This window comes from Cyprinus carpio, chromosome B16 (assembly GCF_018340385.1).
Source record: "Cyprinus carpio isolate SPL01 chromosome B16, ASM1834038v1, whole genome shotgun sequence".
Classification (NCBI taxonomy): domain Eukaryota; kingdom Metazoa; phylum Chordata; class Actinopteri; order Cypriniformes; family Cyprinidae; genus Cyprinus; species Cyprinus carpio.
The window spans coordinates 15338021-15358967 of record NC_056612.1 but is presented as its reverse complement, the minus strand read 5'-3'; the positions used below and the strand labels follow the sequence as shown (position 1 = coordinate 15358967).

General features: G+C 37.4%; 1 protein-coding gene across 3 annotated transcripts; it reads left to right on the top strand.

The window, feature by feature from the left end:
• Positions 1–571: 571 nt before the first annotated feature.
• On the top strand, positions 572–20604 carry LOC109105298 (B-cell lymphoma 3 protein homolog). Of its 3 annotated transcripts, none has more exons than XM_042741032.1 (9): positions 572–1642; positions 2743–2848; positions 9764–9872; positions 14988–15195; positions 16438–16526; positions 16695–16772; positions 17014–17181; positions 18640–18700; positions 18788–20604. In XM_042741032.1, exons 1-9 carry the CDS (start codon positions 1087–1089, stop codon positions 19312–19314), a joined length of 1902 nt encoding a protein of 633 aa, XP_042596966.1. In that variant the 5' UTR covers positions 572–1086; the 3' UTR covers positions 19315–20604. The 3 variants fall into 3 exon arrangements, with proteins under 3 accessions (XP_042596966.1, XP_042596965.1, XP_042596967.1); XM_042741031.1 differs by having other exon boundaries at positions 641–1642; positions 2740–2848; XM_042741033.1 differs by having other exon boundaries at positions 1474–1616; positions 2740–2848.
• Positions 20605–20947: the final 343 nt, after the last annotated feature.

Below are 20947 nucleotides of genomic sequence, written 5' to 3'. Positions count from 1 at the left end.
ATAATCTCTAATGTAAAAAGGGCCCTATTTTATCAGTTCAATCAGTCACTAATGATCCGCTGACCGATGTGAATGTGGTCAAATACAGGAAGACAGAGGGCTGAGCCTGGCAGGTTTCCCGACAACAGCTGAGGGAGATCCCCGCCGGAGATCCAGCCCGCTTCCTACCAGGCACCAGAGTGAACATTAAACAAAAAACAAAAGCGTATGGCTGAGAGGAAATCAAAACTACACACCTGTTCAACAAAAGCTCGCAACACATTCATCTGCTTTTAGATATGAAAATATCTGCAGCCCGACATAGCCTACATAAGAAAGATTCAAAATACAGATTCAAACACGCTAAAATTGAAAGCCTAAACCGAAACCGATTCCATGTTCCCGTCCAACAACAACCACCCAAAATGAAACTTTGACCTCCTACGACGAATAAAGTGATACTAATTGCAAAGTACAAAGTAACCTACTAATAAATGCTTAAGTTTTCATCTAAACTGCAAAGAGCTTCAGCAGCGCGTTTTGAATCGTGTCTCAAATGGGTGGCTTGCGAACGATTCAGTTATAGCTGAAAGGGAAAACCCCACAGTTCACTTACCCACCTACTTCCTAATTTGAGTGAATGAGAGAGGGAGACTCTGTGAATTTAGTTCAGATATAGAGACAGAACAGCGCAGGGGTTATCATCATAACTGCAGAGCGTGAATAATAATAATAATAATAATAATAATAATAATAATAATAATAAATAATGATAATAGGCTACTAGTTATGCACATGACACATTGTCATTGCCCTAAAATGTAATTATTCTAATTGCATGTGTAATTTTTGAGGATTTTTTATTCAGGTTTTTTTTTTTAACTGAATATTTTAATAGAAAACTTTGTGGATATGAGAAGACTGTGAATTTAAGTGATTCAGTGAGCTGTGCTTAAACATCTTGAGCAAAGCATATGTAAGTATGTTGTTTAATCTAGGCAAACTGAGGTGACAGGCTAGTCATCTTGGGACCGAGTAGAGCTTCAGATTTACATAATGATGATAAAAGGATTCGTCTAGAACCCATACGTCGCCTACCTGAGGAAAATGACCATGAGTGGCAGTAATCACACTGTGCGATCTGTGCCACTGGATCTTACCAACAAAACCAGAGAGCGTGGGAGCTGCGCGCAGACGGGAGACCAAGGTCGCCCTAGACCTACTCAAGAAAGACAGGTGGAAGCGACGCACAAGTGCAGCAATGGACACGGAATTCTTCCATCTGAACCACAGGACTGCTGTGATGCATCAGTTTCGCAGACTACTCAAACAGACGCTGTGGTTGACAGGGGAAATAGGACGCGCGAGGGTCCCAAACAAACCCGACCCATAACCCCTAACGCGAAGTGCAACAATCGGACGAACGCTGCAGGAAAACCACCAGATTCCTCATTTTCCAAACTTCCGCCAAGGAAACGTCCTTTCCCACTGGATGTGGATCATCACCACAGTGGTCCAAGAAAAGATCCTCCTAGCGTGGCTCCGAACGTGTTGAAGAACCCCGAGGCTCAAATAGACACAGATCCACAGCGGATATTTAGTACATTTGGAGATAACCCAAGCGTTAATGACTACCGGTTCGTGCCACACTTAACACCATATCGTAAGTTTACAAAATATATATATATATTTAATGATCACTCACTTTAGATTTTAAATGCAAACTTGGATGTCTTTGCGCAATTTAGTTTATGTCATTGTGAAAGTATGTGTGTCCGTTTGCGTGGAGCGCGTGCGTCTACCATATGATTGCGCAGTCATGGTCAGTCCAGTCAGCGAGCTACAGTCAACGCGAAACCATAGAGCTGATCAGCAGGATGTTTGGTTCAGCAGCGTGCAAAACGTGTCAGTGGGTTAACATGCAGGTGAAACCGGGGAATGTTGTAATACATAATGTTGGGCCGGGGTTTTTTTTTTATTTTTTTTTTATTTATTTTTTTTCGCTATACAACCAAAACCGCATATTAGCTATTTATCAATTCGAAAAGTCAAGTTCAAGGTAACGCCGTCTGAAAACACGTACACTGTAAACTGCATGAATTTATGTCAAAGTACCTTTCCCACACCCTCCCATTGTTGGTAGTCATTATATTTCTAAGACTAAAAGTTTCGGTGGATGTTCTATATCAAATTAATAGTCATTTTGCGGATTCAGATTCTGTCATTTAAACACAACCTAACAGCTCAAATGAAAAACTAGGTGTCACTGGCTGGCCATATGATAACCCCTATAGTTCATTTCTGATTGATTAAATTGACAGCCTTGGTGTTACTCCCCAGTCTCCATTATACAGATAATCTAACATCCATAATCTCCAGGAGTGTGCTGAAAACTGTCACACATTGACAGTAAAGTAGATTCCCCACTGTTACCTGCACCGAATTCCTGGCTTTTATGATAATGTGCTATGCAGAACTGTAGTTTGAACATTTTTTATCTTTTCATAAAGATAATCTAAACCAAATGTATGCAGACTGCAACTGTCCAAAATTGAGCCCAAGCATATTAGCAAACATATCCTGTCGTAGCTACTACGTCTTCAGTGGCAATGCAAGAAACTACTTTCTATATAGGACAAAGGTCCATTTTTCAGTGAGGCCAATTAATTTTTTTGAGTACACAGCTGTTGATTTGTGGTTTGAGATGCATGTTTGATTTAGTTTGTGAATACTAATATTCCTTCTCCTTTGGGGTCATAGCAGGTAGTCCATATTTCCAGTGGCCTCGGCAGCCTCCTCCACTGGAGAGCACAGATCGGCTGCTGGCAGATATTGCTGAGGCAACACATCAAGATGAAGACGGTGACACGTAAGTCTTTTACCATTTTAAGAAGTCTCAAAGTCATTTTATGGCATGCTGTAGTTCAAGAATTGATTATGGTGAAACATCCCACAGAATTGTGTATCATGCATTTCAGCAGGTGAAGAAGTAGATCAAACCCTATTTTATAATATGCACCATATACTTAAGTGGTCCGATCCATTGTTAAACTGCACTTGGGTTTATTATTAGTAACTGTATAGGTAAATTATGAGTATTAATAGGGTGGAGGACATGTACTTTCTGTTTACTTTTTGGAAATTCCAGATTATCCTAGATATATCACTCTGACTCTTGCTTAGTCATCCAGAACAAAAAAAGAAGAAGTTTTAGGTACAATGTTCTTTAAAATATGTAGACATGCCTTCTGTTTATTGTATTCCTGGCTGAATCACAAGAGTCAAATACAGAGTCACTGTGGCCCCTGTTACCCAGTACATTTCAACTTCCTCTTCAAAAATACCACCAAAATCATTATATCTGATGATCCACACTGAAGAAAGAGATTCTCTGTGCTTTGTGAGAGCGAGAAAGGGAGATTGATTCTGGAGGAGGGTATGTCTGTGGGTATGAGTAAGAGTAACTGAGAGAAACTGGTTTTCACTATTTCATGTCCTGCTGTTTCAGGGGTAGGTTTTATGAGTGTAGCTGGTTATGGGGACGCCAGAGATGAACATTCTGGCTCCCTTAGGCTTTGGTCCTGACATAAACACATGTACTGTGTTACTGTAATATCTGAACCTTTACTCAGTGTGAAAATATCATTTCTCATGTGAGCGAAACTTCTCCAAAAATGACACCTGGTGTCACGCAATATTGATATCAAGGTTTAGTCAGCAGCAGTTAAAAACATCGCTGTACGCGTATAATGCTTAGTAAGCAAATGAAGCCGATTCCAATTTTGAGAAATAAAATATGTGGAGCACTTTTTTCAATTCATATTCTTACTAACCAGATATTTATTTGACTCATCCCGCATAGATTCATAAAGGGATAGTCCACCCAAAAATAAAAGCTGTGTGATCATTTACTCACCCTCATGTCATTCAAACCTGCAAAAATTCTCTGGAAAAAAGGTATTTTGTCTGTTGTCAGTAATGAACCGATGAAGCACAGCTTACATAGAAGTCACTTTCAAACAAAGCAGCTTTTTGTTGGTCAGTGTGGCAAATCTGAACTTGAACACATTGCGAAATCTGCACGGGGAAATCTTTCAGCCCCAAACGAAATTCCCAATTGCACTAAAATGACTGGATTCACCTAAGAAAATTCGCTGAAGAAATAGGAAATGTGTCCGCATCTTCAGACTTTTATTCATATTCAGAACACAATTCCATTGAGAGTCTATGATGTAGTCAACATTTTAAATCTCCAAAAACTACATAAAGATAGGGTAAAAGTAATTCATAAGAATCAAGCAGTTTAATGTAAGTCTTTGAAGAGGCACAGAATAGCTTTATATGATGAACAAATTTAAAAAGTGCTTTTATTCACATATAAACAATAAACAATGATCAACGCACACGCATAGAGCACATCACATATGGTAAACAGGCGCTCTAATGTGCTTGCTTGAGGTTTGTTTTCAGTATCATGCATGTAGTGTGTTTATTACTTTCACTGGATGGACAAATAAATGATGAGGGAACATTAATAGTTTCTTTATTTGTTCCAAAAAAGTCTTAAAGGTTTAATCAATGCTCTTTTCCTCATGCTTGAAAATGGGCATAAAATTGTTAACACTTGACACTTACCACTGAGAAATGTCCTGCTCCAGTCGTACTTACGAATCAGTGTCTTGTCGATCAGACAGTTCAGCCGCTTCATCATCAGACTCCTGCTCGAATTAGTAAGGTACAATTGATACCATCTTTTCTATGTATTGACAAGTCTCCAGGGCTGTCATTCCATCATGGCAATGGGCGTTTTATTTCCCAACACGCTGTACGCGGTAGACCAATCAAGAGCCAATCCCTGAACTGTGCCATCTGACCAATCATAGTGAGGGCTCATGGACAGGAGGGGTTTAGAGAGACTGATTCTTTAAACTGCTTTGCACAAGTCGTTTACGAATCATTTAGAAATTAGGTCAAATTAAATCAAATTTTGAGAAAACTAATGTGTTTTTTGACCTTGCATGCATGAAAACCTGTTTTAGGAGACAACAGATCAAAAAATAAAGCATTCCTGTAGCTCAAATGGAGCTACATGAAATAGCTAGCATGAAGCTAGCAACAGCAGGGTCTTGGGTTTGAATCCCAGGGAATGCGTGATCTTATGTAATACATCAAACAAGTCATAAGGACCACTTTTATGGTGTTTTTTTTTTTTTTGTAATTGCAAGGAAAAAAGCAACCAGCAGCAACAATTCTTCAGAATTTCTTCTTTTATGTTCCACAAAAGAAAGAAATTCTTGCGTAAGTTTAAAATAGCATGCAAACGATGAGGTGTATTATGGTGAAGTGCTTTCTTAATACAGTGTTTAGTTCATTTGCAATTTTGTTGGCTTTTTTTGGTTAGATATTTTAACCACATTCTTAACCAGATTTCTTCCCAGAACTGATAAGCTGCTGATAGGTGTTAGCAAAGTTTTAGTTTCCAGTAGATCCTTATTTCCTGGGTTCTGTCTGTTGTTTACATGTACATCTGTCAATCATGCTATTCAATCAACTGCATTTACACAAACAGAAAAACAACATTCTCTATCTTTATTTCTAACACACTGCCTTCTCCCCGAGTCTGTGTTCTCCTACGTCAATGGGTGTCTTGCGCTCTCACCTTGTTTTCTTCTCAGCACTTTACAGACCCTCATTTTCGGGAAAGCCTGATGTGAGTGTGAGTCTGTTGTGTGACTGCGGTTTTTTCAGGTGTCTTTCTCTCTCTCTTTCTTTCATCTTTTTTCACTGCTTTGTGTGTTTAAAATGAATGGGCTCAAAAACCCAAACATCCGCTCTTCACTTCCTCCTTTACCGCTTTTTCTCTGTTGCTTATCAGTCTCTCTCTCCCCCTTTCACTCTGTACACTCCTATGCTTGTGCCATTTCTGCTCTTCATACCTACTTTTTCTTACTTCCTTCTCTTTCATAGTTTGCATACTTATATGAAGCATCATAAGGTTTCATGTCATGTCATGTTTTAAAAGTATCGTTCACCTGAAAATAAAAATTCTGTCATCATTTACTCACCCTCATACTGTTCCAAACATGTATGACTTGATCTTGATTCTGTGGAACACAAAAAAAAAGATTTTGAAAAATGTCTCGTTGATTTTTTGTTTTGGACCCCAATGACCTTCATTATAATGACAAAAGCAGTTCTTTAAACTTCTTTAGTGTTTTGCACAAGAAAAGTCACATAGGCTTGGAACGACTCATAACAGTAGTGCATGATGTTAGCAAGTCATGGATTTGTTTCTCTGGGAATGCATTCAATGCATTGTAAGTCACTTTGTATAAAAGTGTCTGCCAAATTTGGTAATGTTAAAAAAAATGAAGTTATATGTGAAAGGTTGTGTCATGGCTATGCAGAGAAACATAGAGCATTGACACATGGTTACCTTCGAACACCTTGCTTATAAGGATTTCATAGTCTCTTCTGTTCCTGTGAGAGTTTTTATAAGAGTGGTTGCATGTCAGGTGTTTGGCTCAGGTTGTTTATGTCTTGTCTCAGCCTCTGAGTTTGTTTGCTCCAGCAGAAGCAGGCCTTTGTGCTGCAGGGGATGTTAGAGGTTTGTGTTTCTGGGCTGTACAGGATGCCACACATGCGCCACTGCCCCGCCATGAGCCCTTCATCTCCTTCTGATGATGTTCAGGTTCCTACGTCAGTCTCAGCCCGAGCCTTATCTGGGGCTGCGGTCTAACTAACTCTCAGTCACTTCCAGGAACCCAGAGAGTTTCATATATCGAAAAGAAAGAGAGAGAGAAACTAAATTCTGACCTGCAGTATGGTAAGTGACAGCAAAGCCAGTGATCATCACATACAGACAGACATGTGATAAGAATATATTATAAATGGCCAGTTAGTTAACATTAATTGTTTTTAATTTAATTATACACTTTCTTTTGGTGTGCTTATGATGGGTCTGTTTATCCAAAGGTTGGCTTTTCTTTGTCAGCCACAAAGTGATATAAAATATCATTAAGCATTAAAGTCTGACCAAATTACTATATTTACATACTTTGTTGTGATCTTTAAATAGTTGTGATGCAAGGCCATTACAATAATTGTTAATGTACTTTTTAGTGTACTTTTTATTCAAAACATGTTCATATGGGAGGGACCATCAAAAATTTAGTTAAGGGGAGACACTGCAGGCAAAAACATTTTTTCATGCACCTGTCAATATTTAGATTTTGGACTTTTTGGAATAGTTCACCCAAAAATGAAAAATTGCTAAAGATATACTTACCCTCAGGCAATCCCGCATGTAAAGGAGTTTGTTTCTTCATCAGAGCAGATTTGGAGAAATTTATAAAATTATTACTTGCTCACCAATGGATCCTTTGAAATGAATGTGTGCCATCAGTATGAGAGTCCAAACAGATGATAAAAGCATCACAATAACCCACACGACTCCAGTCCATCTCATTGTGACGGCACCCATTCACTGCAGACGATCCAGGGAAGGTAAATACCTGAGGTGAATACATTTTTAGCAAATTGTCATTTTTGGGTGGACTATTCATTTAAGTTTGTATTGCTGTTTAACAGGTTTTTTTTTTCTTCTTTTTTTTCCTCAAAATTCAAGTTCAAGAAAGTTCAAGGTTAAGCAATAATTGGTAGATCATCTGCATCACTGCAGACTCCCTTTTAAAGTCATCATGAAATCAAAACCATTCTTATATGGGTGTTTTTTGCAGTATAGCAGTGCTTATTATAAATTAATCATCTGTGCAATGTTCTTTTTTAATAACGTCACCCTCATAAGCTTTAATCAAATAACCCCCAACATCCTGTCAAGCACTTGAGATGGTAGTAATTAATCAAACAGCAATGATCCAATCAACTTCTGATGGATGAACCCTAATGGCCTAAAGGCCTCTGCACATATACAGCACTTACTGAAACTGCAGTAGGCAGAGATTTGTTAACTGTGTGCAGCTCTGATTTTAGGTTTGTTTGTTTTTTTTCACAAAGAGAGAATGTTCTATGTCTTTAATGTGGCCTTTGCACTGTAATGCAGGCCAATCTCACATTTACATCTGTGTAAAAATACAATCCTCAGACCTGATAAAGACACAGCAACATCTTTTCAGAAGGGCTGAACCCATGGCCCTGACGGCAGAACTGAAAAAAGCTTGCGATTTCCTTAAGTACAGTGACGCTGAGCTCACTTACAGGAAAGGAGACAAATAAAGAAAGAATTAAGCTACTAATAAACTCTTCTGCTTTCTTATCAAAAGCAAGGAACAGAGAAGCTGTGATTTGGCAGTTCACTGAGGCAGGTCATAGCCTGAGTCAGGCCAGCTTGCATTCATTTTGACTAAATGGCTCTTCTCTTCCTCTTTTGGTTTAATGCTTTATAAAGGAATGTGATTCTCTGGTGACTGTTGTTCCAAACAGAAAGTTGTATTTCAGAAAGTCAGGTGGCATGGTGTATTTTTTCACATGTCAGGTTCTTATATTTTATCACCTGTTTCTACACATGTTGTATATATAGATTTATGCATATATGTGTATCATTTGATTTCATTTTCTCTGTTTTATTAGCAAAATCTTGCCACAATGGAATAACCCACATGAAGCAATCGCAAGGTCCCTTTTTAGGACATTATTTACATTTATATCACTAGGAATATGAATCAGCACCATAATTTAAATCATTTGCTCTCCCACTGTCTGTGTTCCGGCTTGTTTCATCCCACAATGACATAATACGAGTCAAAAGACAATATAAACAATAAGTCCCTGTTCTTCTCTGTTCCCTTTTTCTCTATCCGCCTTTCATTTTTCCTGCTTTTGCAGTATGACTTCCCATCAGGCCTATTAACATTCTTGCCACATTCCCAAGAACTCTTTTATTATGCGTAATGCAAGATATGAACATTCTACTTTAATATAAGCATTAATAGCAGTCCTTGATTGAGTGTTAGTCTTGTTAAAAAGTGTTTTAAAATTATATTACTTTCTATAATGTTGACTTCTGCATGTTCACAAATGACCTTGACCTTGTTTCAATAGTTTTGATTGTTAAACTGATCAATGGCTAAACAAATAGAGCATGTTGGACTCTTATAATAGGCTGCAAATATATTGTGCTTGTGTTTCAAGTCAGTTCAAGGTTCTTCTTTGTAATTTTCCCAGTTTCATGGGAAGTTCTGCTAGAGGGTTCTGAAAAGCATAGAAAGCCCCTAATGCAACTGTAAATATAATGATAATTAGTATTCAAAACAGAAAGAACGGTGCCGTTGTCCCTGAGGGCAGGAAGTGACTTCAAACCAAAGTAGCTGTTACTGGAAGCAGATTTAGAAAAAAAAAAACACACCATCATTTAAAACATTTCATGAAGAGTCCCGCTCTCTTTCTCACACAATGTTTTCTTCCTGTTCCTAAACTTTGACTTCTACACTCTCACCTCAGAGAGGCTTTCTGTGAAACGATATGGAGATAAGCATTTCCCTGTACTCACCGGCACTGGTTGCATTTAGAGCCACTGTGTAAAAGATGAGTCACACACATGATTGTCAGGTGAAGGGTTATTTATTTTACCTTTTGAACTTGTTGGTTGACTTGTGCAGGCCATTAAAAAGACGATCATCCCTGTATTATTTTTTTTTTTTAATGCATCGCTGTAATGTTGATAGTTTTGTTTGTGTGGTTTAATTTAAATGCATTTACACCAGTGTGCATGCTGTTGTTTTTAGGTAAATAATGCATGGGTTTATTTGTCTGTTTGCATTTGCAGGCCTCTTCACATTGCTGTGGTCAAAGAGAACTGCCAATTGGTCAACTGGCTTATTGAAATATATCGACGGGCACACAAAGACCTGGACATTTTCAATAACCTAAGACAGGTATACAAACACACACAAACAAGCAAACTTTGTTAGGTATCATGAACTAGCAATGAACAATACTTTTGAAGCATTTATCCATCTAGATCAGTTGATCTCAACCAGGGAGCCAGGACCCACTAGGGGGCCTCAGCAAACATGCAAGGGGGCCGCAGGATCATTTAAATAATTCAAATTAATATATTATTAGTAGTATTATTACAATCAATACTACTAAGTTACATAACTGAAATGCTTAATAATTTAGATCAACATTTTTGACAGTCACCCATATACATATACTGTATATGGGTGACTGTCAAAAATGTTGATCTAAATTAAATGAATGCTAATTTCTACATAGACTAATAAATGTTAAATATTTTTGATGTTTAACAATGTTTTAGAAATTAGAAACAAACATGAATTGATAACAATAGTATATAATACAAATAGTCAAAATAATAATATAAACAAAATAATTATTTTAAAAATGTTAAATTGTTAACTAAATGTTAAAAATGAATTGTTATCGTTAGTTCATTAACTAAAGTTGAGGAACCTTTTTGTTAAGTATTACCTCGTTAAGTTAGACATTAAAATGGCTTTGAAATTTGTGCTGATCTGCATTGGTCTTTGCAGCAAGATATAGCAGGACAGAAGAGAATAAATGTTGGTGATTTTTGGATTAAGGGATTAATGCACCAAGAACACCAGGCTAGTTAAAACTGAATTCTTGTCCCTGTGGGGCATATCTTAGTTAACTGTAATTTCCACAAATGTGTTCTTAACTTTCACATGATACCTTTAGCTAAGGTTTAGGCAGAAGAGGAAACTCCTAGGGCACTGTTGTTCTCAGGCAATGCCACTGAACTGCTTGCGGTTATTTGAGCTCTTTTAGAAGTACTGGCCTGCCCACTTGTGTGCTCACCACATGGCCACCACAACACATGCAACCTGTGTCCTCCGCCTCATCATTCTCTCATGTGTCAGCAACAAAAAGTGAGTGCACAGACCTGTCGGACTGTTCCCAGGCTTTTACATCCTGTTCTTCTCCTTTTCTGGTTGTGTTAAGGCATACTTCCACTAACCGCATTATCAGTTACCGCCATTGCATGTCTAGTCAGACCTCAAAAATCACCTCAAATTCATGTTTAAGTTTCACTTGACGTACAGACGCACTCTTTCACACACACAAACACGAACGCTTGTACATTCACAGGCAGCCAGCAGTTACCAGAAGCTGCGCGCATGTCTTAGCCACGGTCTGAAACTTGTTTCTGTCAGATTGTTGAGGTTAACTTTTGTGTTATATCCTGTGTTCAATTCTTATTTCCCCAGAAATGTAAACTGTGCATTAGCATGTCTTTGAAGCTTGGACGGAGTTTTGAGTAACTTTTGTTGCAGCATTGCTTGAAAATTACAGTTTTGGTTTTTCCAAAGCCAACATTAGCGAGTAAATACAGTGAATGATGCAATATTATAATGGCATGGAGATGCACAGCTGACTGGTACAGTACCAAGGAAAGTGTTACTACAGCTATCAATATTACTACCACTAGAAATTGTATATGCCAGAATGACTTGTATCACAATGGCTCCATTTCCACTCCTTTCTTTTATAAAACATTGATTGTCCTCCCACATGTCTGCCATGACCAACACTGACACTGACATTTGAAATGCACAAGAAAATCATGCCGTGTTTGTGTGTGGGTGCATGACAAAAGTGTTTTTATGATAGGTGTTGCCTATTATCAGTCAAGCAAGACCACAGCTGATGAGTTGTTTGCATGGCTATAAGTAAACTCAGTTTACAGAAGTGTATGTTTTTATACTAGTATGAGTGTATGTGCAAACACAGTTAAAGCGGCTGCTGTATGCGTCTCAACTTAAGTATCCTCATTCCGAGAAGTCACATGACCCCCCCTCACACCCTGGGTTGTTTCTCAACATACCTTATGTTGAGGTTTGCAGGGTATTAAAAGGGACTTTCCCTTGTGTGCTCTCTCTCTCTCTCTCTCTCTCTCTCTCTCTCTCTCTCTCTCTCTCTCTCACTCACTCACTCTTCTGCAGCCTTGTAACATGCTTATCTTTTTTATCCTGAATTATAAAAAATGCTTTTACTACAGGTTAGAGGCCCATGGATCTTCACAGAAAGACTATACAATGGCCTGAATATGCATAGCTATATTAGCATTCATTTCAAGTGAACATAAAATCCAAATTGTGCCTATTTAGTTCCTTAATGCATGTTCCTGTTTTATTGTGATTTGCAGGTGCATGTTATGCCAAAGAAAAAAAGCTATTTGTAATTTTTAATTAATAAGCCTATACAAAAACATGCTCTCATCAGCTTGCTTATGTCACTAAATGTGAATGTTAATCAATAGCCAAATAGCTATCTTGTTAGAGAAAAACAACTAAAACCAGCATAAATTGGCTTGCTGGGCTTAGTTGGTCTCCCAGCCTGGTTAGAATGGTACATTGGCCAGTTTTAGAGGGGTTTTGGGCAATTGTCAGACAGTCAGGCTGCAGGAACTAGATGGCTGACCAGCCTAAAACCAGTTGAAGACCAGCTTAGCAAGTCTAGGAGAACAGTTTAAACTTTCTAAAACCAGAAAGCAATCTTAGGCTGGCTTAAGCTGGCTCTTTCAGGTATTTAGCATTATTTTATGAAACTTGCATTTTAGATCAGGCTTATTGGTTAATGTTAACCAATAACTAACTTCTTAAACAACTAAAACCAGCCTAAACTGATTGTCTAGTCTTGGCTTGGCTCTCAGTCTAATCCATTGGCTAGTTTTAGAGGGGTTTTGTTTATTTTGCAGATGGTCAGACTAGGGAACCAGATGGCTGATAAACCCTAAAACCAGCCGAGCACTAGCTTGTTCAGGCCAGGCTTAAACCAGATTAGACCAGCAAACCATCTTATGCTGGTTTAAAATGGATTCAGCAAAACTTATTTAGATCTGGTTTCATTGTGGCAGGCAAGAACCACTTTTCATGACCCAAGCAATTCTTCATAGATAGTACAATATACACTTTATTTTGCATTAAATGTCCTCTTTAAATCTTCTTCACATGCATTGTGTGACATAAGTCTGAGATAAATGTATAAAAACAGCTACTCATGTTTTTGTTGCGTGCATTGAGTGCACTTTTTATTTGTCCTATCTTTTCTCGTCCTTGGGTTTTTGTTTCAGTCCAGTCATCTGTGCCAAATCATGCAGGCTTTAGTTTCAGTTCACTACAGTGTGTTTTTGGCTCATGCATCTGTGTCATGAGTCTTCCCCTCAGTCGCGTTCCTTATTCATCCAACATTCCCCTCTTTATTCATTCTTTTTTTCTGTGTTTACACACAGGAATGTGAATCTGAGGACACACTGCAGGGGAGAGGAAAGGGATTTTCCCTCTCTGATCCATCTCTTCCCTTCATCGCTCCCTTTGCTCAATCATTTCCTGCTCCTCCTTTCCCTTTTTGTGTTTCTCTACTACCTCCTTTTCTCCCCTTATGCTCTTCCAAGCACATACAGTTTCTCTTTAAATTTGTATTGGTTGTTTATTGGTCAGTTATTGCAGGTTCACTGGAATTGTAAAATGGGAAAGGCACTATTACGCTAGAATTTCTCGTCTCAATGTAATGTGATGTCCTTTCTTATACAATTTCCTGTTTCAGGGCTTGCCTAAAGAGGATGTTGTAGTTCCCAAGTTAGATTTGTAGGGATACAACTGATCTGAGGACAAAGTAAAAACCCATAAAATTTTATGTGTGTGGTAACATGTCTTCTAGCAGATACACACACCAGCAATTGTGTGATGCTTGGTGAGTCAGACAGGATTCAGGGAAATAGGAGCGATGTTTTCGTAGGAAGGGAGGGCCAAAGGCATTGTGACACCAGAGGAATTTCTGTCTTCATTCTCGCTGTACTTTTTTTTTCTGCTGTGCCGTGCTGGAACATCCTCCCTCTAGTGTCAAACCAGCCCCCTCCATGTGTTTGCCTGGGCCAACATTACCTGCTAGCACATCTGAGCTGATAATAATCTTCAGCGGGTATCAATAAAAACCACAGACCTCTCTTTATCCTTTAATCTTGTTCTTGTCAACAAAACACATACATGGTAGATTACTTGATGAAGTGTGCAGTATTAGCTTCCTATATTAGCAAGAATGATAATATCCCATGTGATTTTAGTATACGTCTGGATGCAAGATTGAAAATGTACCATTTGACGTGCTGTGACTAATACAGTACTTTATTTTTACTTCTTTTTCCTGAGGTAAATGAAAGGGCTTTGAAGAAACTAGTAGTGTGTGTTGTCATCTTGACTCACTTCTTGTCGGTTAGGCTTGGTGGTTTATCTCTTTCACTTTATTATTTAACTGCTGTCAACAATACCAGTTCTTTCAATCTAAGATTTTACCTCAGATGAAGGAAACAAAAATAAACTCGTCCAGGATCGTTTTGACCAAGATGAACTGTTCCCTCACAAAGCAGATACACAAATTTTGGCTTGTTACGGTTATGTCATCTAAATTATATGTTAAATTTAAATAAATTATATAATAGTTGATATTTTTCGATGAATTCATCACCCTGCTTTAACCAGTTTATAGTACATATAGCCATAACCACAACAGACATGGTAATGATAGTCGCAATAGTTTTGTGAAAGAAATGTTAAAAGACCAGCAGTAATATCCAGTGATGCAAATTAACTTTTTTGTAAAATTTCAGTTTTAAATTGAAAATATAGTCATTTATGTGATTCATGGACTTCATAATTAAATATGACAAAACAAGGAGCATTAACAAATCTGTTTTTAGCATATCATAGCCCTGTTTATTTCATTATTATCAGATCTATGGAACTGACCTTTAACCTGTTAGACAGGTTCCAGGTTAGCAGCTGCAGTTACAGGAATCCACACCAGGATGTGACTCAGCCTATTAGCTCAAGTACACCTGAATAGCTTATCAGACATCCGAGTGGTAGATTTTTTGAGATACACTGCTTAAATATTGACAGTTTTGAGTTTGCGGTCTAAATATAACTGGGCCTTAAATATACTGTGGATTTGATTGAATGAATCAGTAAACGCTCTTCATCTTTCTCTCTCTCTCACTCTCTCAGACACCATTGCACTTGGCTGTAATTACTCATCAGCCTATATTGGTGAAAGCTCTGCTGGATGCAGGGGCTGACCCTGGAGCTTTGGACCGTAATGGACAGACGACGCTGCACTTGTGCTGCGAGCACAGAGAGGTGGACTGCTTGTCTGCCATCCTCAGACACTACCCCCAAAACCCTTCGCCCCATCTGGAGATCAGGAACTATGAGGGTAAGTCCTGGACCTGGATCTACATTAGAGTATGCATTTTTATTTTATTTTTTTTGTATTTTTATTTATTTTTTATTTTATTTTTTATTTTCATAGAATAATTGGTCTCAGAAAAATGTCCTTTCATTCATCAGTTGGCTTGCAGATGGATGTGCTGACACTAAACTTTTCTTGACTGTGGTCCTGTTTAGTACAGCAATACGAACAAATACATAGCCATCAAATTATCATTCCTCTTGTATGCCATTATGCAAGTATATGGCCATCTATCTGTATTTGTGTATTCTTACACAATAATTCCCTCTTGTGTAACAGTATAGTATTCAGAAAATCTCTTCTGTACTACTAAAGGAAAATGTTTATTAATAATGCTGAACTGAATGGTTTTATTTATTTATTTACTTTTTAGGTCAGTGTATTTCTAAACAGTCCTTACAGTTAGTATTGGCTTCATTCATGCATAAGAAATGTAACATGAGAGATTTCCTGTTGCTGTCACTATTCAAAAAGTCCCTAGAAACACAGTGAGGAGGTGTATTATTGTTTTTGTGTATTTTACCCACTGAAACATGCCCAAACTTGTTTCAGTGGGTCATTCAGAATACAGCATGAAAATAAATACACAAAAATAAAAAAATTAGCCTGTTTTTTACTCACCCTCAAAGCATCCTAGGTGTATATGACTTTCTTCTTTCAGACGAATCCAATCAGAATTAAATTAAAAATTGTCCTGGCCCCTCCAAGCCTTACAATGGGGATAAGTGGGTGCTTTTTGTCAACAGTCCAGAAGATGTGAAATAAAGTGCACACATCCGTAATAAAACGTGCCTCACTCGGCTCCGGTGGGTTAATAAAGGCCTCCTGTAGCAAATCCATGTGTTTTTGTAAGAAAAACATCCATATTTCAAATGTAATAAACAAATGTACAATGTTCAAATGTAATTTTTCTCACTTCTGCTGACTGTCGTACGCGAAAGCCGAACAAAACAGAGAGAACAAAACAGAACACCAGTCACGAATTAGAAGCAAAAAATGAGGGTTTATAAAGAAAAATGTTGGAGGATTTTGATATAAGCCAAGAGGAGACTGGTTTTAATTTGCTAAAGTACGGATACTTTACTTTCTTTGCTCCTGTAAACAAATTTGCGAGACTAGCATATCTCAGAGGCGTGCCTCAAGGGTGAGTACAACACAGGCTAAGATTCAATTTTGGGTGAACTAACTCTTTAATGTCTTATTTAGGTCTGACGCCCCTTCACCTGGCTGTACAGAAAGGAGATAAAAAGTTGGCAAAAACCTTATTGAAGTACGGATCTGAAATCAACGCTGGGGTCAGTGAGTTTGTAATCATTTCCACTACCTGTTATGTTTTCTGATGTGATGTCATGTTTTACTCATACATGAGTTATTCCTTTCCTCTGAAGTGAGTTACGTATTATGATCGGGTTTATCGCACACACTATTTGTTTATTGTGTCTCTTTTTACTCTTTTATCACAGGATAATAAGAGTGGTCGAAGTCCACTGGTTCATGCTGTAGAAAACAACTTTACTGACATGGTTATCTTTCTGATCGAGGTATGCATGTATATATATTTGTGTATGTTTTTTTCTGTTGATTTTTTTCACACTTCACACATCAAAACCAGTGAGTCATCACTTTTGTCACAATCTGTTCCTTTCATTTTTATCTTGTACATCTCTGTTAGTGAGGACAAGGATGAACAAATAAGCCTGAAATCTATTACTCAGTTTTTGTCTGTGAGTTATGGGCAGTTATTAATGTTCATAGTCTCTTTTTCTGTGTGCTGTCTTTCAGAATGGGTGCGATGTGAATGCTCAGTCTTACAGTGGGAACACAGCGTTACACAGTGCCTGTGGCAGAGGTCATATAGAGATTGTCAGGGTCTTGCTGAAAAATGGAGCTGACAGTAGTCTGAAAAACAACCACAATGACACTGCCATCATGGTTGCAAAAAACAAAAAGGTAAGAACTGAAAGAATGGCATTAGTGTATTTGCAAACATACCGTATATTAATTAGTCTTGCGTAGTGATGTATTTATTTACAATATAAAGTGTTTTTTTCTGTTCATCAGCATCATTTTGACAAAAATACAGAAGGCTGTTTTAGTCTTTTATTAAAATAGTCAATAGAGTCAACAGAGTGTGTATAATATGCAGACACTGCCTACAAGTGGTGATTCACAGAACTTTCATTGCTCAGTATTATTGCATATTAATTGCAAGTTGGATATGTCACCAAAGATCGATTGTAGTTGTATGAAGCCACATGGAGACCCTTTCTTGTAAGAAATAATTTAAAAAAATCATTGCAATGTTACATTCCACAGTTGTGTTTTAAAGAGATAGATCACCCAAAAATTCTGTCTTTAATTACTCACCCTCATGTCATTCCAAAACTGTAAGACCTTTGTTCAGCTTTAGAACACAAATTAAGATATTTTTGATCAAATCCGAGAGCTTTCTGACCCTGCATAGACAGCAATGTAACTACCACATTCAAGGCCCAGAAAGGTAATAAGGACATAGTTAAAATAGTCCATGTGACATCAGTGGTTCAAACATAAGTTTATGAAGGTATAAGAATGGTTTTTGTGCACAAATAAAACAAAAATAATGACTTTATTCAACAATTCTTCTCTTCCGCATCCATTCACAAGAGTACCGTACCGTATGCATGTGAACCTGCAGGCAGGAGCCGGTGTTCTGACGTAGAACCCGCATGCGCTGTGGCTTGTTTTCAAGCAGAGGAATACACAGACATGCGTTGTGGTACTCTTGTGAAAGAATAAACTGAATAAGTCATAATTTATGTTTTCTTTGAGCACAAAAAGTATTCTCATAGCTTTGAGGACACTCACATCATTGAGGTCACATGGACTAATTTAATGATGTCCTTGCTGGCTTTCTGGGCCTTGAACATGGTAGTTCCCTTGCTATCTATGCAGGATCAGGAAGCTTGCATATTTCATCAAAAATATATTTTAATTTGCGTTCCAAAGATGAACAAAGGTCTAACAGCTTTGAAACAGCATGAGGGTGAGTAATTAATGACAGAATTGTCATTTATGGGTGAACTATCCCTTTCAAATCTCTGAAGTTTAACTTTATTTAACATAATTACAAAATTCTATATGAAATTATACCAACATGGACTTTTAAAAATTGTATATTATATAATAGCATTATTATTATAGAGTATCCGGGATAAATATCATTTATAGTATCTTCACATCATAAAACTTCAAGCTCTATTCATCTGTCAGTATGTTACATTATAAAAGCCTTATTTCCTGTGTCATTCCACTCCAGGCCTCTCAGCTCGTAATACCCCCATTAGCCTCATAATCCATCCATGTGTATCCCCATAAATTCTGTAACACATCTAAATCATAATATACTGTATGTGGTCTTGTTTTAAGGTATCTGATGTGCTGCGTGGAAGAGGCACTCGCAGCTGCACTGTGAAAACTAGCAGTAACGGTAGGCATCCCTCTAAATGTACTAGAGTGAATTTATTTCTAAACACCTTGTTTAAAGTTTTAACTAAGGTTTTGCTCTCCTGTTTAGGCTCTCTGTCCCCTGGCAGCTCCAACCAATCTCCCCGAATGACTCCCACTTTTCAGCGCAGTGCGTCACTTTCTCCTGTGACTCCAGTTTTACCGCGAAGTCAGTCAGCGGACAGCATTTCAGAACGTCAGTCACCGATGAACAGCAATGAAAAAACACTGCAAACATTGCCACGGACACACCATAATGTAGCAGTGGACAACAGGGCAGGCTATGGAATGGCACTCCATCATTTCCCATCATATCTTTTACCGTCTGGATATGACCCACTGGGTAAGCCCACTGTCTCTCATATGCAGAGAAGGATGCTAGTCACAGAATACCCTCTTTACTATCCCACTGCTATTCAAACACATCCATATTACTCAGAAGCACAGATCATCTTGCTCCCCAGTTTCCCCGTGCCGGTCACATATGGCTCTCCTTCACAGGGTGCCGTTAGCCAATCACGGCCATCCAGTCGCAGCAGTGACCAATCAGACATGTCTACTGTGAGTGTAAACAGTGAAGAAAGAGGTGTGAGTTGATATTAGATAGATGTTTACGCAGCTGGTCATCTTAAAGGTACAGATCATCCAAAAATGGAAAATCTGTCATTATTTATTCACCCTCATGTTGTTCCAAACCTGTATGAGTTTTGATTATTTTTGGTTGACAAAAGAAGATATTTTGATGAATTTTGGTAACCAAACAGTCGTTGGTAGAAAGTGACGTCCATGGTTTGGGGAAAAAACTATGAAATTCTATGACTAAACACAACAGTTTGGTAAGCAAAATTCTTCAAAATATCTTCTTTTGTGTTCAGCAGAAGAAAGACATTTATACAGGTTTAGTGGGTGAATTATCCCTTTAAAGGGATAATTAAAATTCTTTTATCATTTCTTCAACCTCACGTTGTTCCAAACCTGTATCAGTTTCTTTCTTCTGAGGAACATATTTTGAAGAATGATGTTAACCAGACAGTTTTGGTGACCATTGTCAGATGGAATTGCATGTGGGTTAATAAATGATGATTTTGAAGTGGTGTTGTTTGAAAGTTGTTTGTGTTTGGACAACATTTTCAAATGTTTGAATCTGATGTTATGAAGTTTTTTTTATATATATATATTTGGAATGATTGGTGATTTTGTCATGTGTTATAAAAGGCTGCAATATTTATACTTCAATAGCAAGACAGCAAAATTATCTTTTTTTCCCCTGTTTTAATTTTCATTTTCTTTTGTTTACCATTGAAATCGCAAGTTGTTGGTGTGTTTACTGACATCGTTTTGGGTTTCCCATGTTCAGATTTTCCAGATTTCAGTTATTCAAATTCGTACAACACACACACACAAAAAAAAATATTTAATTGCATTCATGTTTGCAAAAAAATGTAATTGTTAAAATTTGTTTCTAACAATTTGAGGCTCTCAAAGGGGGGTTATTATGATACACATATGACAGCTGATTTCGACCAAGTACAATGCCTAAAAGACTGTAGGATTAAAACCATTGCCAAAATCTTGGAAAACTGTGATTAAACGTATAACCACATATGATTTGATGTGAATTTGCCATAATGGTACTTAAAGGTGATGTTGCTGACAGTTATGTGAATGCATGTACTTTCCTTTACATATGAATGTGTAAATAAGTGCAGCATTGTAGTAGTCTAATTTACTATGAATAAAAAAATGCATATTTTTATACATTTGTGCACATTTCATGACTAACATTTGTATAATACATAATGTTTTTCTTCAGTGTGAAGCACAAAAGAATTCAACATTTTTATTTTTGTTATATGAAGGTCACATTAAAACTGTCTTTGAAACTTTTTCCATGCCTTCATCAATTTTTTTACTACTTTTCAAATGCTTTTTTATGTATAGATTTATGTAGCCTACCTTTTGTCCAGAATTTTTTTTTTATCTTAACAAAATATATTCCATTCCATTTCATATTTTAAACTTAAATGATCAAAACACAAACCATTTCAATATATATGTTGTGAAAACTATTTATATCAATAATACGTTTTCAAAATTTTTCAAACATGACTAAATATTTCATAACTAAAGAAATTGCCACGTCATTGAAAAGCCTGCTTGATATGAAATATTAAAACTTGTGGTTTATAAATAAAAGAAACAAGCAATCTATTTTGAAATAAATATATGT

Excerpts from the sequence above, each read along its gene's own strand:
- LOC109105298 (XM_042741031.1), top strand. The coding sequence starts at position 1,087 with ATGACCATGAGTGGCAGTAATCACACTGTGCGATCTGTGCCACTGGAT. Across the intron at positions 16,527-16,694 it reads GATCTGAAATCAACGCTGGG|GATAATAAGAGTGGTCGAAG; the intron begins GTCAGTGAGTTT and ends CTTTTATCACAG. Across the intron at positions 18,701-18,787 it reads TGTGAAAACTAGCAGTAACG|GCTCTCTGTCCCCTGGCAGC; the intron begins GTAGGCATCCCT and ends TCTCCTGTTTAG.